This window comes from Lepisosteus oculatus, chromosome 23 (assembly GCF_040954835.1).
Source record: "Lepisosteus oculatus isolate fLepOcu1 chromosome 23, fLepOcu1.hap2, whole genome shotgun sequence".
Taxonomy (NCBI): domain Eukaryota; kingdom Metazoa; phylum Chordata; class Actinopteri; order Semionotiformes; family Lepisosteidae; genus Lepisosteus; species Lepisosteus oculatus.
The window spans coordinates 12,633,606-12,651,760 of record NC_090718.1 but is presented as its reverse complement, the minus strand read 5'-3'; the positions used below and the strand labels follow the sequence as shown (position 1 = coordinate 12,651,760).

Sequence of the window (18,155 nt, the reverse complement as noted above, 5' to 3'; positions counted from 1 at the left end):
GTTGTATAAGATATCTCTGCCTTCTCTAGCAGCTGTACAGTACTGACTCATATGAGCTGATAGGAGTGATGTTAGGTTGGGCAAAGAGCATGAGATCTTTACTAATTATTTCTAAAGAAATGCAATGACAGGCCTATAAATATGGAGCACCTAATTATTCCTGAGGCTTCTTTTGCCTTATCGTGTGTTATTGCAAATGCTCTGAAACCACTTCACGTGCATTTGGTGATAAGGAAACCCATTCGGGGAAAGTTCATCCCATCTTAAATGTTAATAATAGGTCACATATTCTTGCTCATGCCTTGAAAACCCTCTTTTTTGTGTTTTTCCCCTGGCTGTTGTCTTTAATTGCAACCGTGATTACAGACACAAGGTCAATTAAACCTGACAGCTGAGTCGCAGTGTTTCATGTTGACCTCAGGCAGTTCTCACTCCGTGCTGTTCCTGTGGTCTCAAGGGTTTGAACCATTGCAGAAGGGCAGCCTATATCACAAAGAGTGCTACATCGCCAGTTTTGTCGGTGTCTCATGCTGATTCGCTCTCAAAGCCTGTCGTATTCTTCCAACAAATTGAATGTTGTATTGAACCTTCCAAAGATATGTTAAAAAAAAAACAATCTACATAGTTTTTGTCATGGTTTTCAGAGACTAGATTCTCATCCATTTATACTTTTTTTTTTAACTTGGCTACATATTAATACCATTTATCCTTAAATGATAGTCCTGGCAATCTCTTAAGCATGCAAAGAGGCATAAATAATGAACTATAAGATGTTTGAGTGCTGATGTATCATTTCTAGGAAAGTTAGTGAGAACATTTTCTCCAACAGGTACGGTTACTTTAAAAAAAAAAAGGTGCCTAGCACTGGAGAGCTGTTATCTCATGAGTTCAGTCAAAATCAGAAGTGGCATTTCACTGAGTGCTTGAAGGGGTTCAAAGGATGCTTCTATGTACAGCAGGGGTGACAGTAGGTGTCCTTTAGCTTTTATGTTGGGTGCCGAAGTTGCAATTGATTGGGCTCCAGTGCTCCATGTCAAGGCTTGTCTAAAACATTTTGGGATATTGTGTTTTGGGGGCATTTACTGTGACTATAACCAACATGTTTACAATTAAGAATCAGAAAGACTCACTGCCATTGTCTACAATGAGCCCCCTGACTTTTGTAATACGTTTTAAAGCTGAAAGTGGGCCTAGACTTGCTTTTCTTGACGTTTTGCCCGTGTAATTACAATATGACCCTATTCAACCCATCATGTCGTTGGTTTTCACACGACCTTTCGTTTCCCCGAATTGGTTTCTGGAGATTCAAAGGGTGTTAGGATGCAGGGAATGATCGGAGTGCCGAGTGATGTCTGAGGGAGGGTGATGGTGGCTCCCTCACCTCCTCGAACAGCTCCAGACTGTAGGTGTTGTCATCGTCGGCGAAGTAGACGATGCCGGGCTGGGTGCTGTTGACGTTGAAGGTCTCCCGAAGCCAGCGCAAGGCCAGGTTCCTCTGCATGGTGCCTCGCGGGATGCGGGGGTCCCTCATGTCTCCCCGCAGCTTGTAGTTTCGGGGCGTCTCCACGTTGAGGTGGGTGTAGTTCAGCCCGGTCTCGTGGAGCAGGCGGGTGACCAGGGGCGTCCTCCGCTGGGAGTCCTCCACCAGGATCCAGTGGAGATTGGGCACGTGGAGGAAGGTGTTGGCCAGTCTCGTCAGCTCGGCCTTCTGGACCGGCCGGCTGTAGGTGGGTGTGATGACGTGGATGGTGGGCAGCACGTCGGACCAGGGCGGGGGGCGGGTGTAGACGTACTCCGTCCGCACCACCTCCACTATGTCCTTGTCCGAGGAGCAGTACTCCTTGGAATCGGAGCCCTGTCCCAGGTCCCGGCGCCCATCGCTGCCGTCATCTGTGGGGAAAGCAGCACAACTGAGGCATTAGCGCTCCCGTGCGCGGGCCTTGTATTTCACAGTGCCTGACCCAACCGAAAATCGTGTACCTGCTAGGCGATGCCGTCGTACTGCCAGCCTCTCTGGTATGATAAACAGTTCTTTTACCAGATGGTGACAGGCTGCGAAGAGTAAAAGTAAAAGCAGGCACTATGAACGGATGATGGGCCACAAAATGGCATCAGTATTCAGGACACTGTAAAGGCTTTTCTGAACTCCTTATATGGATTTGAATGGGACCATGTCTGGTAAAGGACTGAACTACTAAAACTCCCATGAGGCAGTGCAAGCCAACAATGACAGATTTTTCCCAGATACGAGCGTCGTAAAAAAAAAAAAAAGATGCTCTGTGAATTTCAAGAAAAGGGAAAGATCTCTGGAGCTCATCAGCAGAGTTTTGAGCAACGGACTGTAGTCCATTAAATCCAATTAATAAAAATGGAGATTTCAAAAATTCTGAAGAAACTTGTTCAGCCTCACCTTTTTCATTATAAAAGCACGTCTTTCCTTATATAAACTAAATGCCCAAAAACAATGCATAGAGCATGCCAAGAAGTCCTTTCTTGTCAGAACGCTGAAACACTTGATAAACCGATGTAATTAAATTTAGCACTGATTTAACGACTGCTGTAATTTTATTCCCTGTCCCCACACAGCAGCGAGACAGAAAAATAGAGCATCAAATTGGAATGATTATTGAATCGTTAAACTCATTCTTTCCAACTCCATTTTGCGCTAATGGTGGTGTTTAGCACTGCAAATTTTTTTTAGATCTCTCCTTCCAGTTACTAAAAGGATATTTTCTTACACATACATCAACGCAGTCTCTTGACAGCCAGATGTTCTGTGTTTCATGCCAGGAAGCACCTTGGCATTCCATCTACTGTACCTTTGCCTCTGTAATACCGGGGATAATTTGAGCGAGCATTTGCCATAATGTGTCTTCATATTGCATCAAAGCAGGGCAGTCAGTTGGGTTGTTAAAAGGCTGCATTTCTGTCGTTTTCTCTTACACCTACAAAGTGGGTTATTCTTTCCACTGTGGGTTTTAGTCTCCAGAATTATTCACTTCTACAGGGAAGGAACTGTCACTTTGGTCCGGCTTGCAGGCCCACGCAAGCTCCTTTATTTCTTTGTTCAGACTCGGAATTATAAACAGCTCACGAACGCCTCCATCAATATGCTTCAAGAAAGAGCAGGAGGATTTTCACATTAACAGCGCTGGGGCTTTTTCATTGTCTTTTTCTCCTAATAAATGGTTAAATGAATCGGAAATAATTGTATCCTTTTGATTAAGAAGGAAAGGCTGCATGTGTGACATGCGTCCCTCTCTCGTTTCTAACTGCTTAATAGACCAAACGCACCTCTTGCAAAAACGGATAATCGTACATTCAAAACCACTATGTGTAGCACACCACAAACTGACAGGCTGAAAATGAGAGCCAAATTTGTTCCCTTTGCTGCGAAAGCTCCAGTAAAATATTAATGGTGTTAAAAAAAAACCTACGTTGACGGGAAGGAAGATAAACGTTTTTATTCCCGTTTTTATTTCATTTTGCCAGTTCTGTTTTTTTTATTTTTGAAGCAGGCACAGCAGACGTCGCCCTAGCACAAGCAACTTTGAAAGAGGGCGTCTCTCTCTGCTTTTTGTCTGCGTGATCTGCCCCCCACCTCCCTCTGGACTCACCCTTTCGGATGGCCAGCAGAGGAGCAATTGCATTCTGGTGCCAGACTGTGATGAGCAAGGTCCAGGGTAACACTATCAACACAATGGCAAGGATATCTCTTCTCTTCGGCATCTCCAGAGCTGGTCCTATGCCTCTTCATTACCTGCAAAGCAGCAGGGAGAAGACATTTAGCACTTGCATGCAATGACGTACTGTTTAAAGTAGGGCAACCCTGCAAAGACTCCTGTTTATGGGTTCGCAGCATTTCACCTTGTTTCCATTTAAACATTCCCTCCAGTTTTACATCTCGGCTTACCAGCTAGGTGTGGGGTTTCCAGTGCCGTCGGTCTCACTGTTTAGTGTGCACCCTTCTGTGGGGGGTTCAGGCCAGTTCAACGTGTCAATTCCTCAGTAAATACAATAGTTCAGTAGCAGTCAAGCTCGTTTTTATTCATAGAGAAGTAAGTGGAAGAACTGTCAGATGTGGCACATAATTGGCTGCTCTTTGGCCCAGTGCATCATGGTACAGTCATTACACAAACCCTCTGTGGCCTTTACTTGGTGTGTTGTTGCTAATGCTACAATTTGACATCAAATCTGAGTACTTTTAGCATGTCTCATTGGACAGGAGCTTCGCTGCAGAAGTTTGGTCACATATCTGGCAATAGGCGAGCCTCAAACAAGCTGTTTTAAACATCTCCAGCACTGTTGGAGGCTTCTGTACTGGACCTGGACTTACCTACGCTTCTAATTTGTTCATGGCAGAGCTGATGGTGGGCAGCGCAGGGGCTACACAGCAAAGGGCCCGTTCGGGGGTGAGGGAAGCTGAGAGGTCTCAGCTGGCCATGCTCCATGAGCCTGGCCTAGTCTGTCTGTCTGAAGACCTGGAAGAGGAAAGGAGGCCTTGAGTCAACACATTTGCTGCACCCTGGTTCTGTGACTTTGTTCTCATTGGGTACTATTGCGACCCCCTTGTGGATCTGTTTTTTTTAATTAGGCTTAAAAGTTTTTACTCACATGACATGTTTAATTTGCAACTATATCACCCTGCAACTCGCAACTGGCAGCACACCGAAGCTCAGCAGGTGTGAGCCTGGTCAGTACCTGGATGTGACACTTCCTGGGAAAAACTAAGGTTCCTGTTGGAAGTGGTGTTAGAGGGGCCAGTAGGGGGTGCTCACTCTGCAGTCTGTGTGCACACTATACTGCCAAAAAGGTGCCGTCCTTCAGATGAGACGTAAAAGTGAGGTTCATTAGTGTAACATAAGTATAGCACAAGCTTTCTTTAGTCCAAATTACCCCCCAGCAAGTTTCAGAAGAATCAAAAGGTAACATAGGACATTCTGTACCTAAGTTCTTATGTTGGATTGTAGGCCAGCTTCTGATGTGATCGTGGATTTTTCAAAAGGTCATTGGCAAATGTAAGATCAGAAGTAACTAATGCAATGGTGTATTGTGATGCCGCAGCTGTGGTCTTCTGTTATACAGCAGTAGGCATGCTGAATATCTTTTGAATCTGCGATAGCATCAGGCACATGGTGAGGTAATTATGCGGGATTTCAGCTGATTTTCAAGATCAAGAACAAGATGCACGAAACCCCGCAGCAGATTTTCTTTTAAGACCGGTCGCTTAAGAAAGTGTGGGAATTCTTTTATAAAGGAGGGGAGTATGAGGGAAGTATCTTAATTAGCTTAGTCATAGATGTAGTTTAACATTGCATTTGGGATTCCAAGGCAATCTTGTAGGATTTTAATACTTCTGATGGGGCTGAATGGTAGCGCAAGCATTAAAATTACTGCCTTGCAGAGCTGGAGCTTTGGGTTCAGTTCCTTGGGTGCTATCTGTGTGGAGTTTGCATGTTCTGGAATGTGAATAAACAGAATCATGCAAATAATTACATCAGATTGGAAGGAATGTCAAAATCACTTTAAAAGCAACATGTCCATGCTTTCATTTCCACGGAAAGAGCACATATTTGTTAGCTGCTCTTTTTGTGGATTAGGTGCGTAGTTACTTGATTCAACTGATGGGTATGAATCAATATGAGATAAATACAATAGAAGTCTGACAGCCCCTAACAGTTTTTCTGTTATTGTTACTTCTTTGGCTTCTTTTTCCCCAAAGAGAATTGGAAAAAGGATGCAGTTGGACTACAGTGCAGGTGAGAATACAGGGCTCTTCAGATGCAATGAATGCTTGATTAAAAGGATAAACCTTAAAACAGGTCTCGCTTAGATTAAAGGGATTTGTTGTTAATTATCTCTCCAGGCACAACTTTCAGAGGTCCCTTGATTTAATGGGTGTAATTAAAAGTGTGATAATACAGTGTTGAAAATCTTTATGACAATCATTTTTGCAGGGATGAAATTCTTTTGTGCTATGAAGACTCCTGTCGAAGTGGCTCCTGTTATATACAGTATATTGAATGTTTGTCCTGTCGCTAATCTTATTTACAGTAAGAACTGGATCTTGCTTCCTCTTAATCCTTCTGATCAGAGTTCCACTTTCAGTACACAATAATCAATGAGAATGACAATATTTTGCTTTAGTTAGTTACTGTAGATCACGGCAGGCAGGGAAAAAAGCCCTCTCCTTTTTTATAGCAAGTCATTAACAAAACACAAATTATTTCTTCTCTAGGCAACCTTTGTAAAGTCTTAAAGGCTTTTGGATTTTTGAAAGCAGCTGAATGAACTCTCCATCCTTAACATTTGCCTTAGAAACGCTGCTAATGTGGACCAGAATATTTCCTACATCTTGTGGGTCTGGGACAGTGATGGTTTGTAGACAATATGGTTTATGAAAAACCAGCTTACATGCCTCCCATCCTGATTTGTTCCTTGTAATATGGGTTCATGTTCTTTTCCAAGATCTTCCAGTGGGCCAAGCTGACAGACTAGCTCTGTAGTCGATGTTTTATGAGGTGCAGCCCGATATTAATTCAGGTGCCGATTTTTTGAGAAGCGTCTTTGGGTTCCTGATTTGAGTAAGAAGTACTCTATCAATATACCCTGCTGCTGCTGTCGTTGTTATGACTGAGGCAGATCACGGCGATCATTTGGTGTGGCTGTGCTTCCCTTTCGGAATCAGAATGAGCTGAAATGAATGAATTTGGGCTTAATTACCTTCAGCAAGGAAAGCACGTATTCATGAGCACCTGCATGGGTTTCGAGTGGTGGTGATGTAATTGTCAGTAGGTTTTTTTTAAAAAAAAATGATACTGTAACAATGGGAAAAATAGAACTACAAAGGAGTTATGTTTCTCCAGACTTGCTTTGCTGAAAGATCCTTTTAATTAAGCTTTCCCCTCATCTCTCCCAGTGCCTTACAGTTTTCTGACAGTCCCTAATAAACGGCAGAATCGGTGGAGGTGTTGGGAAAGAGAGTTGAAACTCATGCTCCTCTGTTGCTGTGATTACAGCACAGTGATAAATGATTTTCTCCTGCAGATGCTCCCACTGCCCCCTACAAACTCCAAAGAAAGACCTCCTTTGATTTCATGGGATCGAAGAATATTTCTGGTCTTTCATCCCATCTCTGGAGATCTCATTCCCTGGTGTAACTAATCGCTCTGTAATTTCCCCCCATTATGAACTCGGCGAGTCTGTGAGACTTCTATTTAAGACACAGGTCAGTCCAAAGCAAGCAAGCCTGATAGCATTGCACTGACACTCTGCAACTGGTCGAAAATAACTTGGCCTGCAGGTGTCGACAAGCACGATTGAGATATGGATTACCACAAGTTCGTTTTTTACACAGAAAGGTGCAATAAAGTCTTGATAATGTTTTCACTGGTTTTGTTTGAGAGATTTTGACCTTGAAAGTAGCCGCTGCATGCAAATCCCTGAACTAAGGCAGTTACTAAGGCTACTGCACAGAGCTCAAAGGAAAGAAAGGTCCACAGTCTGAAAAGAAGAAAAGGTAATCAAATGAAGAAAGCAGACAGAGCTGGGAGGAATTGTGCACCTTTGTTAAAATGTGTGTTTGTAAAATTAGCTCACCTAGAGTTCAATGTGTAAAATAATGTATCCATGGTACCCATCTGTGTGTTTTTAGCTTATTTTGTTTTTGTTCTGAAGGACAAACAACAGTAGGCTTAGTCAAAGAAAAGCTTTAAAGCCCACATACAGTTTTACAGCTTCTACTGACTATACTAAATGTACTTTTTAATGAGCTTTGTAGTAATGAAGAAAACAGAGTCACAATTGTCAAATTATAAAATGCCCATAAGCAAGCAAAAAGTTATTGTTTGCATTAAATGCAAACTACATTCACAGTTGGATCCTATGCTCCTATGTTTCTGTCTGCAGAGGTGCACGCACTGCAAAATGTGCCTTGGACAATTTCCCCTCCTCTCCCTGCAATGAGTGCAGGAAAGGTTCCAGAGGGTATACTCTCTGAGGAGACAGGAGAATAACAGTTTGGAATAAGCGTGAATTGAGCTGCAAATGTGGTTCGAGTTGGATTAGAAGGCGATGAGAGGGTCATGAGAGAAGGAAATATTCAGGGAATTTTTCTGGACTCAGCTGTTCATTCAGGCCTGGTGGTGCAGATACTCCAGTCTCACACACAAGCAATCTGAGATTCTGACAGCTTGCAGGAGGACTTTGTATGGGGAAAAAAAAGAATAATAAGACTGTCTATTTGAGCATAACCCTCTTTGTATTGCATACTGCAGGTGTGAGCCAGTATTTTTAATCAAATGAAGCAAATGTAAAATTTGTTTTTAGGCAGAAATGTCTTTTTTGAGAAAAAAAACACATTGTGCACATTGGTACAAATGTGTCTGATGCCATTTCTGGGTGGAGGTGAAGTCGATCAGACTACTTGGTCTTGATCCATCATCCTTTTTCAGGTATTGTTGTTCCTTCCTAAAGTATTAATAAAAAGCATTTCTTTATGCTCCTGAAAAAGGCAGTGCTCCACATACTGTACCAGACACATACTCTGATAAATCTGGCGCTGCCTTAAATGTTTCTCACAGGTCATTTAGAAGGTCAAGATGTTTGTGCTCCAAGATTAAAAAAAAAAAAGCTACTGTACTTTCTGTACAACACAAATATGAAAGGTGAACTCAACAGGGCCGATAAACAAACAAAATTCCAATAAGCTGACAAAACAAAAGAAAAGAATGAATAAATTAGTTCAGGTGTTGTAGAGTAGTTGGTATGTCTTAACTACAATAAAAGTGGTTACATTTCCATGTGTGTGATGTTGGCATGCCCTAGAACACATACAGTACCACGAGGACAGTGCTGTGCACAACTTTAATTTCTTAAAGTGTACTGAGATCTTATTTTATAAAAAGTAATAAATATCTGAACTTTTTTATTTTTATTTAGAGATACCGTTACAGTTCCCTGTGCTTGGAATATCTTTGGACATTTGTTTTTTTCTTTCAGAAGCTTTTATTGAACAGATATAAAATACAAATCCCAACACCTATTCATTCCAGCGCTATAGAATAAGTGGACAACATTCTGTCATTAAGATCAATTTTCATCCCTTGTATTACTGCATATTTAATCAATAATCAAGTAATCTTTCTTTTAAGCTAGAGGTTGCATCAACTAAATATAAGAATTCTCTATTGATTTTCTCAAGTTCAGTATGCAGCTGCTGAAATCATCCTCCATTAATAAGCATTCTGGAAATGTCATGAAACTGCTGGAAAAGATGTCCCTTAATGAGGTTCTTCAGTATTGTATCTAAAATTGAATGCTTAGGAAGAACTACACCAAGAAATAAGAAAATAAACCTCTTGATTTTTTTTTTATATATATTGAATTTCATGGTGAAGCTAATTGGCTTGCATGTCTTTCCAGTTTTCACCTGATGGCACTAGAGAGCCTCCTGTGATCGAATTGCCTGCTTGATTGAGTATTCCTCACACAGTATGCATCTCTGGAAAAAGCAGCAAGACAGATCTCAAACAGAAAGGCAGGCATCGATGTGGACCGGGGCCATGGATCTGAAATGAAATCCCTCACTCTATAGCTTCTTCATTTATCTTCCTGAAGCCTCCTGCAATAGAGTTAGCATCAATCTCTTCTTCATTTTATTAATGGTGCTGCTTCAGCAAAGGGACAAGGAATTAAATCTGCCCTTTCACCTGTTTTGGCAGACTGTCTGAAAGTCTTCTTGTCTAAATACCTTTTAGGAACACAGCAAGGCCTGGTCACAGGCCAGCTACAAGGCACGTTATTATTGGAGAAGAAAATGCAGTTGGGGTGCTTTTAAAAAATGTCTTCTTTTGTGCAAGGACCAAAGATTACAGCTTCCGCTGTGTACTTGAGATAATAACCAAGCAGTGTCTACACATCCTTTCTTTTTCAATAACTAAGTCCATCCAGGGCTGTGGACGAGCTGCAACCTATTGTGTCATGGTACACTTTTCACCCATGACTAGTCCATCACAGGGCAAGCATCAACTCAACACAATTCAACACCAACTTGGAATGCACCCATCATAAATCCATACAGCCAGGGCCAGATTTTGGTGTTTGTAGGCCCTAGGCACTTAGTATCCGAAGTGTGCAAAAAGAACAGTATACACCAGTTGAGTTCCGTCGATTGAGATGATATACTTTAAACTATTCTGATGCTGAACCAAGTGATTGATGGAGCGAGCCATGCGACCATCACTTCGATACATCTAGTTTCTAGAACAGCCACTAGATAGCGTATGATTACTGACTTGGAGCACCTAGAGTCGATCGCAAGCACGTTGCTTCAGCTCGTTTTTCGTAAGTCACTAGTGTTTCCCTTCTTCATAGGCCCTAGGCACTGTGCCTACAGTGCCTCATGGGAAAATCCAGCACTGCACACAACCATAGGAAGAACGTGCCCTGAAGTCCACATAGATGCTGCCCCAGGCCAGAATCCAACTCAGGACACATGGGCTGTGAGGATGCGAGGAAGCACTGCTGACTGCCCTCCACCGTGCTGACTTTGTCTAAGCATACAGTACAGGGAGAACAAGAATTTTCAGGTTGTTTTCCCAGCCACTTTCAAACTTCACTACAGGGCACAGCAGGGAGCAAAGTGTAGGTGTTATGAAGAATGTTTAATGTTATATTGGACATTCTGTTACCTACAATACTAACCTTACATTGAACTGAGGAAAACAAAAAAGTATGGGAATTCAACTCTTCACAAATGATCTGTTCTTGACTTTGTGACTTTACGTGTCCACAAAAGCCCACGAATAAATGAGACTAACCAGCGCTCCCATGTGATAAAAACTAGTACATGCGTTTGCCATTTACTCTCGTCTTGGGCTCTGTCACCACTGTAGCCGCACGAAACAGTGGGATTTTCTCCGTTCAGCTACAGTGCTGTGGGTTTACTCTGCAGCCTATGCTTTATGTGGGGCCAGGGCACTGAGGAATTAAAAGCTGTTTAATAACATAATATTGCCAAAGGAGCAGCTGGAAGTGCACTTTTCCTTTTGATTTAGAAGAGAATTAATTTATTTGAAAAAAAAAAGTTAAGTAAACCATGTGCACTAAGCTGTTTTTCTTGATTGATGAGCTCGCAGCTGTCAGAGGGTAGCCGCCTCAGCAATGGCGAAAGATTTAGACCCCTTGCCTTGCTCGGGTTACTCTCTGCTGATGTCTGCAGAGCCAGCCTGCCTGTCAACCGTTTTCAATTTTATTTATTCCTGGGATCCCTGCTAGCCTCAAGCCAGGCCGCAGGTATCCGAGAGAGCTGCAGGGGAAAAAGGAGAAGCCCTTCGGTGGTTGTCAGCTGGCAGGTTTTCGATACCCGCGATCTGCAGGCTCTTCAACACTTAATCTCCTTACCCATACCCCCCGCCCACTCAGCCCTCCCTTCCTTCACACACCTGTCCGACTTTGACATCTCCTTGATCCAGGACCATAAGCCTACCTTCCACTTCCTCTCAGGAACTCTCCCCACTTTACCTCTTTCTCCCCTTGTACTGTCCGTTTTCTCTCTTGTGGACTCCTCGCTACTCTTGGGCTTTTTTCCTACTTGCTTTTTCTTTAATCAAGACTGCATTATACTTCCTTTAAAAAGAACACCCTTGATCCCTGTCTGCTTTCTTTGGTTTCCCCCTGAGACCCTTAACAAGCGGTGCACAGTCAGCCCTCGTCTATCCTCTTTCAGCATATGCTTCCTGGCCCTCTCCAGTCTGGGTTTTTGCTTGGCACCCTTGCTCTTCTACCTGTTGCTGATTCTCTTCATGTGGCTTGTGCTGCCTCTCTATCCTCGGTCTTAATCCTTGTCATGACTGTGCTGCTTGTGATGCTGTGAATCACCCAGTCCTCCTGCCAACACCCACTGACCTCAGAATGTTTGCCACTACTCATACCAAACTCTCCACCTGCACTCGCTGGTCAAAAACACCAGCTGCCCTGGCAAGGGGCTCCCCTTCTGCTCCCTTCTCTCTGTTCACTGGTGTCCCCCAAGGTTCTGTCCTGAGTCCCATACTGTTCTCTTTCTACTCCTGATCCTCCCATGTCTATTTGTATCATTTTCATGCTGATGATGTCAGAAACAATGTCTGAGGGTTACAGTCTGTGCTCCAAATTTTACCCCATACTTTGAGTGACATTGCATCATACTGGATAGAGAGCAGTGCATTGTATGGACTATTTTGCATCAACAACCACGGGTGTAAAAAAGTAAGGAGAATGCTTATATTGTGAATCTCAAACAGCAGTTCTAGTCAGTCTGTCATAATTTTTTGAATGAAACCAACAGTGCTTTACCAGACAGATTTCTTTGCTCAGAATCAGTGCCATGTCATGTAAGACTGTAAGAGACTAATACTCATGACATCATGACATGATACTCATGACATCACTCCCCAGAAGTCTGGAGAACACTCAAACCAATGTAACAGAACTGGCATTTTGCTGTAGATGGACCTCACTGAGTGGCTCAAGCATACTCAGGTGTGCTGTTTGAATACAGTGTCTTAGCACACATACAACACTGTTTGCAGTGAATCTAGTGTCACCTAGCTCTTTTTTAATATGCGTCTGTCTTTCAGGGGTCTGCAGTACATCTATGCCATGTGTAAGTTTTTAAATTAACAAGCTTGGATTTAAATTATGGGCAACATCTGTTTAAAAGTGGGTTGGGTACTTTTTACCTTTTATCAACAAGAAAAAAACTAACACCAGTTCACTAATAAGGTACTGTATGTGATTGTCAGTGACTAACGTTCAAGAATGGGGTAGAATTATATGGCTTACAGGTGTCTCTAAAATTTAATATTAACAGGAACTGCAATTTATTTATTACACTTTTGCATAGTGATTCAGCTTGTTTTGTCTTTGTCCTAGGAAACCCCTTACTTCTCGATCAAGTGCACAGGCCCATAGGCGTGGCTGTCTCTTTTTTTTCCATTCACTATTGGTGATCTTGTGGATATTGATCGACACCTAATTTGAAGCTGCGATCCTCTTCAGGCATCATGTTCCATTTGCTGTCTCCAGTGGTGCCATCCTCCCGGACAGGAAATCAATGTTTTTATCTGTCCCACGTCTCCTGATAATGTGTGACTCAACGGGACAGTATTTCCTCGATGTCTTGGGTTTAGGAAATGGATAGTGGAGAATGTGTCACTCCTGTAGCGAGCTTTGGTTTCTTTTGCCGATGGAATGAGCAGATATACGTAGATCGCACAGACGTGCAACTCTGGAAGGATCACAGCCATGTGCAGTGATTTTTCTAATTCAATACAAACGCAATAGTCATAAGGAATGGATTTTATAGGAGTGGCAGTTACACATTACCTGGGTATTTGCATGGGGAGTGCAAGAGAAAATTTAATTGCGGACGAATGGGGTAATATTTCTCCATTTTAAGCACATCTTAAATGGCGCACATCACATGCTGTTGGTAAAACCTGACTAAGTGAGAAAGGAGAAGACAAAAAAGGCATTGCCCTCCTTAATGAGGCAAAACTGCTTACTACAGAGTGGCGGGAGCAACCTCAGCACGATGAATCTCTGGAGCCAGATACAGTATGTCAACTGTAGTCCTGTGCAGAAAATATGTAATTATGTTGGTGTTCATTAATAATTAACTCAGGGAGGTTACTGAGGCAGAAGCAATACATGTCCTTTGTCACAGTCATTTTATTGCATTCAGAATACTGAGCACAATTTTATTTACCCCATTGCAAATGAAGATATTGCTGCTCTGGAATCAGCCCAGAGAAGGAGCAACCAGATGATTCTGGGATTTAAGGAGTAGCCTACACTGACAGGCCGTAAGAACTCAACCTTTTTAGTCTTGAGCAGAGAAGATTAGGACGGGACCTCATGCAAGTATCCGAAACCTCAGTGGACTGCTTCAGAATGAACAGTGAAACACAAACCAAAGGACAAAAGTAGAAACCGATGAGGTAGTGCATTTATAACTGAGAACAGAACGTCTTTACCCAAAGGGATAGGGCAGTATAAATGAGGGTTATGCCGTTGAAGCTGATACCCTAGCTTCTTTCAAGAAATCGATAGATGAGATGCTTGGAATGACCAAATGGGATAGATGACTGAATGGCTTTCTCTCGCTTGTAACCTCTCTTTTGTGTTTAAGTGCAAATCCCGTGCAATGACTCCAAACAAAGGGAAACAAAGCCAAGAATGCACCATGCATGTTTCCTTAGGGTGTTCCAGCTAGAGAGGTTAATGTGGGAACACACAGTAGCAGATTGGATCTCAACAACAAGAGGTACTATTTTATTGACTGAGCTGCTTTACCCATATCTTTCATTCTTGACTGGCTTTCGGCTTCTGCGTGAAACTGATAATTTTACAAATCTGGGACATCAAAGAAGGAGTAATTATCCACTTTAGTATTGATGTATTTCTAGACACACATAGTTCTACAAGTGTTTTTCCCCAGAATTCTTTTGGATTTTGAGTTTGCAAAGTGTCAGTTGTTAGATGTTGAATAGAATCGGCAGTTTGAGTTCAGCCACATTGAGCAAAACTAATTGCTTACACTTATATAGCATTTTTCTGGACACAAAGCGCTTTAGAGGTACCACCACCACCAGTGTGCAGCCCCACCTGGATGATGTGACCGCAGCAAAAATGCTCCAGTACTCTCAACACGCACCAGCTATCAGTGGGGAGGAGAACAGAGTGATGAAGCCAGTTCAGAGATGGGGGTTATTAGGAGGCCATGACTGGTAAAGGTAATTGTGGCCTGGATAGCGGGGTAGCAGAAGTGCACAACAATTTAAGGGTGACCCCAAGGGCCATAGTTTCCTATGCAAAACTGTTAAGCTGTTGAAACAGTCAGCTGCTTCAGGTGCCTCTGCAGATCTCCCCCGACTTGGCTTGGTTTTACCACACTGTAGCCAGCCTGAAAAAGGCACAACAGCGCCTGCCCTTTCTGCAGTGCTTAAAGAAACGTGGTGTGGGGAAGCAGCTACTTATGAACTTTTACTGCAGCACCACAGAAAGCGTTCTCACTAGTGGCATCACTGTCTGGTACAGCAATACTACCATGCATGACAAACACGCACCACAAGGGGTTGTGGCAACGGCACAGAGGATTATAAGATGTGATTTCCCATCAATCAGTAAGATTCACACCATCTGCTGGTGCAATAAAGCCCAATCCATCATTCAGGATCCCAACCATCCCAGCCACAAACTGTTGCGCTCTGGAAAGCTATACTGCATTATAAAAGTATGGACCACTAGGCTTAAGAACAGCTTCTGCCCTACTGCACTGCACATCCTTAAGAGCTAACTGTGCAATGCCTCAGACTCAATACACGTTGGCACTGTGCATGGTCAACCATGTTTTTCTTTCAGTACTATGTATTTATTGTTCCGTTGTTATTATGTATCATTTTTGTCTATGTACTGTTTACATTGTTGGGTATCGTGTGTTGTATTGTGTAATTGGCTGTACTCTGTATGTCCTGAGAGATCAGCGCAAATAAGAATTCCAATGAACATGTACATGTGGCAATAAACTCCTCTACTCTACTACTCGACAGACAAGGCAGGTTCTGTAAAGAATCCGCAAACTGTCCTCTTTATACACTGATGGAAGAAAGAAACCCAACTTTTTCTGCAATGGGAATACTATAGTTATCGCTTATAAACTTTCACAAAAAGTTGTCCGTTTTGTTTTAAGCCCTCTGACCAGCAATACAGCTTGTGCAGTGAGGCATTGCAACTTGCTAATCACACGAAATCTCATTAGATGCACTTTAACCCAACGAGGTCCAGGTGGAACAATGCTGAAACTGCCAGCAGACACAATGCCCACATCAGTGACAGGACAGTGAGGGTCCATGTTGCTGGCCTTAGAGCAAGGCCACCTGTCAGAGGCCCTCTGCTCACACCTCCTAGATGTCACACCCAACTGGCTTGGGCCAGATGGAGGCTGTGATGGACTCATCAGCGGTGGCATCAGGTCCTATTCATGGATGAGTCACTCTTCAGCCTGTTCCATGCAGATAGAAGGGCCAGAGTGTGGAGGAGAAGGTATTGTTTCTTTTTTCCATCAGTATAATAGAGAACTTGACAAATTCAAGAAAAAACATTCTTTCATCACAACTGATACTACACTTAGTGTAAACTGGCTGAGTGCAGAGTAACTCATTTGTGTCCCTCACTGACTGCATTTCTTTTGTGAGATGCCTGTGAATGGAAGATTCGTATCTGTATCTTACTGACCAACAACAATACCATGTTCTGTGAATGATGGTGACCAATAGTAAAATGCAATAACATGTTCTTACTACCCTTTTATCTGAGCAAAAGCTTCTGTAATTAGTGTCCCGCAAGCCTGTTTTTGAGCAGTGTTATTATCTGTACTGCTTAAGTGCACAATTTATTCTTTTGATGTGCAGTTCCTTGCTTTGAACAAGTAGCAGAAAAGCAGACTAAGGATTCAATTTATTTGCAGTATTACCTGTATTAAAGGGCTGTAACAATTACCAGGTTCATTTGATTCTGTCTGCAGGACCCTCCCTTTTTTTGTCCTCCATCACATTTGTCCATTAAAGGGGTCATGGTTTATTCTGCTCTGAGTGTGTACAGAAGGATCTAGGCTGTTTTTGCTTAACTTGTTCAGATTTCAGTTACTGCTAGTTCTTGACACCCAAACCAAACATGCCAGCAGCCATGTCACCCTGCGACTCACATCTGGTGAAGCTCAGCAGGAGTGAGCCTGGTCAGTACCTGGCTGGGAGACCTCCTGGGAAAAACTAAAGTTGCTGCTGGAAGAGGTGTTAATGGGGCCAGTGCTCACTCAGCTATCTGTGTGGGTCCGTATGCCCCAGTATAGTGACGGGGACACTGTACTGTTAACAGGCATCGTCCTTCGAATGAGACGTAAAACTGAGGTCCTGACTCTCCGTGGTCATTAAAAATCCCAGGGCGTTTCTCGAAATAGAGTAGGGGTGTTATCCAAGCATCCTATCTAAATTTCCCATTGGCCTTTAGCAATCATGGCCTCCTATTAATCCCGATCTATGAATTGGCTTCATCACTGTTCTTTTCCTCCCTGGTAGCTGATGTGTGGTGAGCATACTGGTGCACTATGGCTGCCATCACATCATCCAGGTGGGGCTGCACACTGGTGGTGGTGGTGGAGGGGAGTCCCTATTACCTGTAAAGAGGCTTTAGTGGAGTGTGCAGAAAAGCACTACACAAGTGTAAGAAATTGTTTTGAGAAAGAATCATCTGGTGCAAACATCCAGATCTTCATGTAGCAGGGCTCCTTTAGAAATGTTTTAAATACCCATTGCAGACCTTTGATCCGGCAGATATTTTTTAATTTTAAATTTTGATGCCCCTGCTACTGAAAGTCAATTATATATTGATGAGTTGGAGCAAATCGCTGGCGATGGAATAGGATGTAAGCGGTAGGGTCTCAGCTGAGGGTGAATGTGCTCAATTGAGAAAATAGACTGGAAAAGGAAAAAGCATATTCTTTTTATTTGAATTGTTCTTTACATTGGTCTCCAAACAGACTGCTGCTTTTCCACCTGTAAACTCCTACCATTCTAAAACATGCACTTAAATAATGAAATAAGGCGAGTGGCAGTGGTTAAATTTCCACTGCCTTCTACTCCTGTAGTATTTGAATACATTTTAATATCCGTCGGCTCACTTTTTTTTTCAGTCTATTGGCGGTGTTCTATTCAATTACTCCACTTTTTAAGTTTTCTATTACCGGGTTACATAGCGCATTTTGTCACAGTCAGCAAAACAATCCTGCACAATTTGTTTCCATGAGTCAGCAATGTATTGGAGGAGAAGCAACAGCACAGTTCAATGCAATAAATTTGGCCTCACTTCCACCCACACTCTGTGTTGTTACTACGTAAGCCTGTGGTCTTGTCTGCAAAAAGGGCAAGTGTAGGGAAATTGCAGGAGCCCACTTCCTACACTGTGTGCGAGCTTCAGTTACTGATTTTTTTTTTTCATTGCTTTACCCATAAAATCAAAACTAGTAAGAGTGGTCGAAAACCTACAGTACCTATTCAATCCATTGTTAGATTTTTTGGTACGGCAGTTACCAACTGTGCAGTTTACGTAATCTACCGTAC

General features: G+C 42.7%; 1 protein-coding gene across 2 annotated transcripts in view; it reads right to left on the bottom strand.

Annotated features, from left to right (window-relative positions):
• The window catches only part of b3gat1b (beta-1,3-glucuronyltransferase 1 (glucuronosyltransferase P) b), an 89,952-nt gene that overhangs the window by 16,940 nt on the left and 54,857 nt on the right, over positions 1 to 18,155 (bottom strand). The window contains exons 3-6 of one of the 2 annotated variants that reach the window (XM_015337391.2): positions 4,337 to 4,481; positions 3,618 to 3,760; positions 1,981 to 2,052; positions 1,382 to 1,890 (exon numbers count right to left, since the gene is read on the bottom strand). In XM_015337391.2, the coding sequence (XP_015192877.1) occupies positions 1,382 to 1,890; positions 1,981 to 2,052; positions 3,618 to 3,729 (693 nt within the window). In that variant the 5' untranslated portion in view covers positions 3,730 to 3,760; positions 4,337 to 4,481. The remainder of the gene's footprint in view (positions 1 to 1,381; positions 1,891 to 1,980; positions 2,053 to 3,617; positions 3,761 to 4,336; positions 4,482 to 18,155) is intronic. The other variant, XM_006642167.3, reaches the window with a different exon arrangement.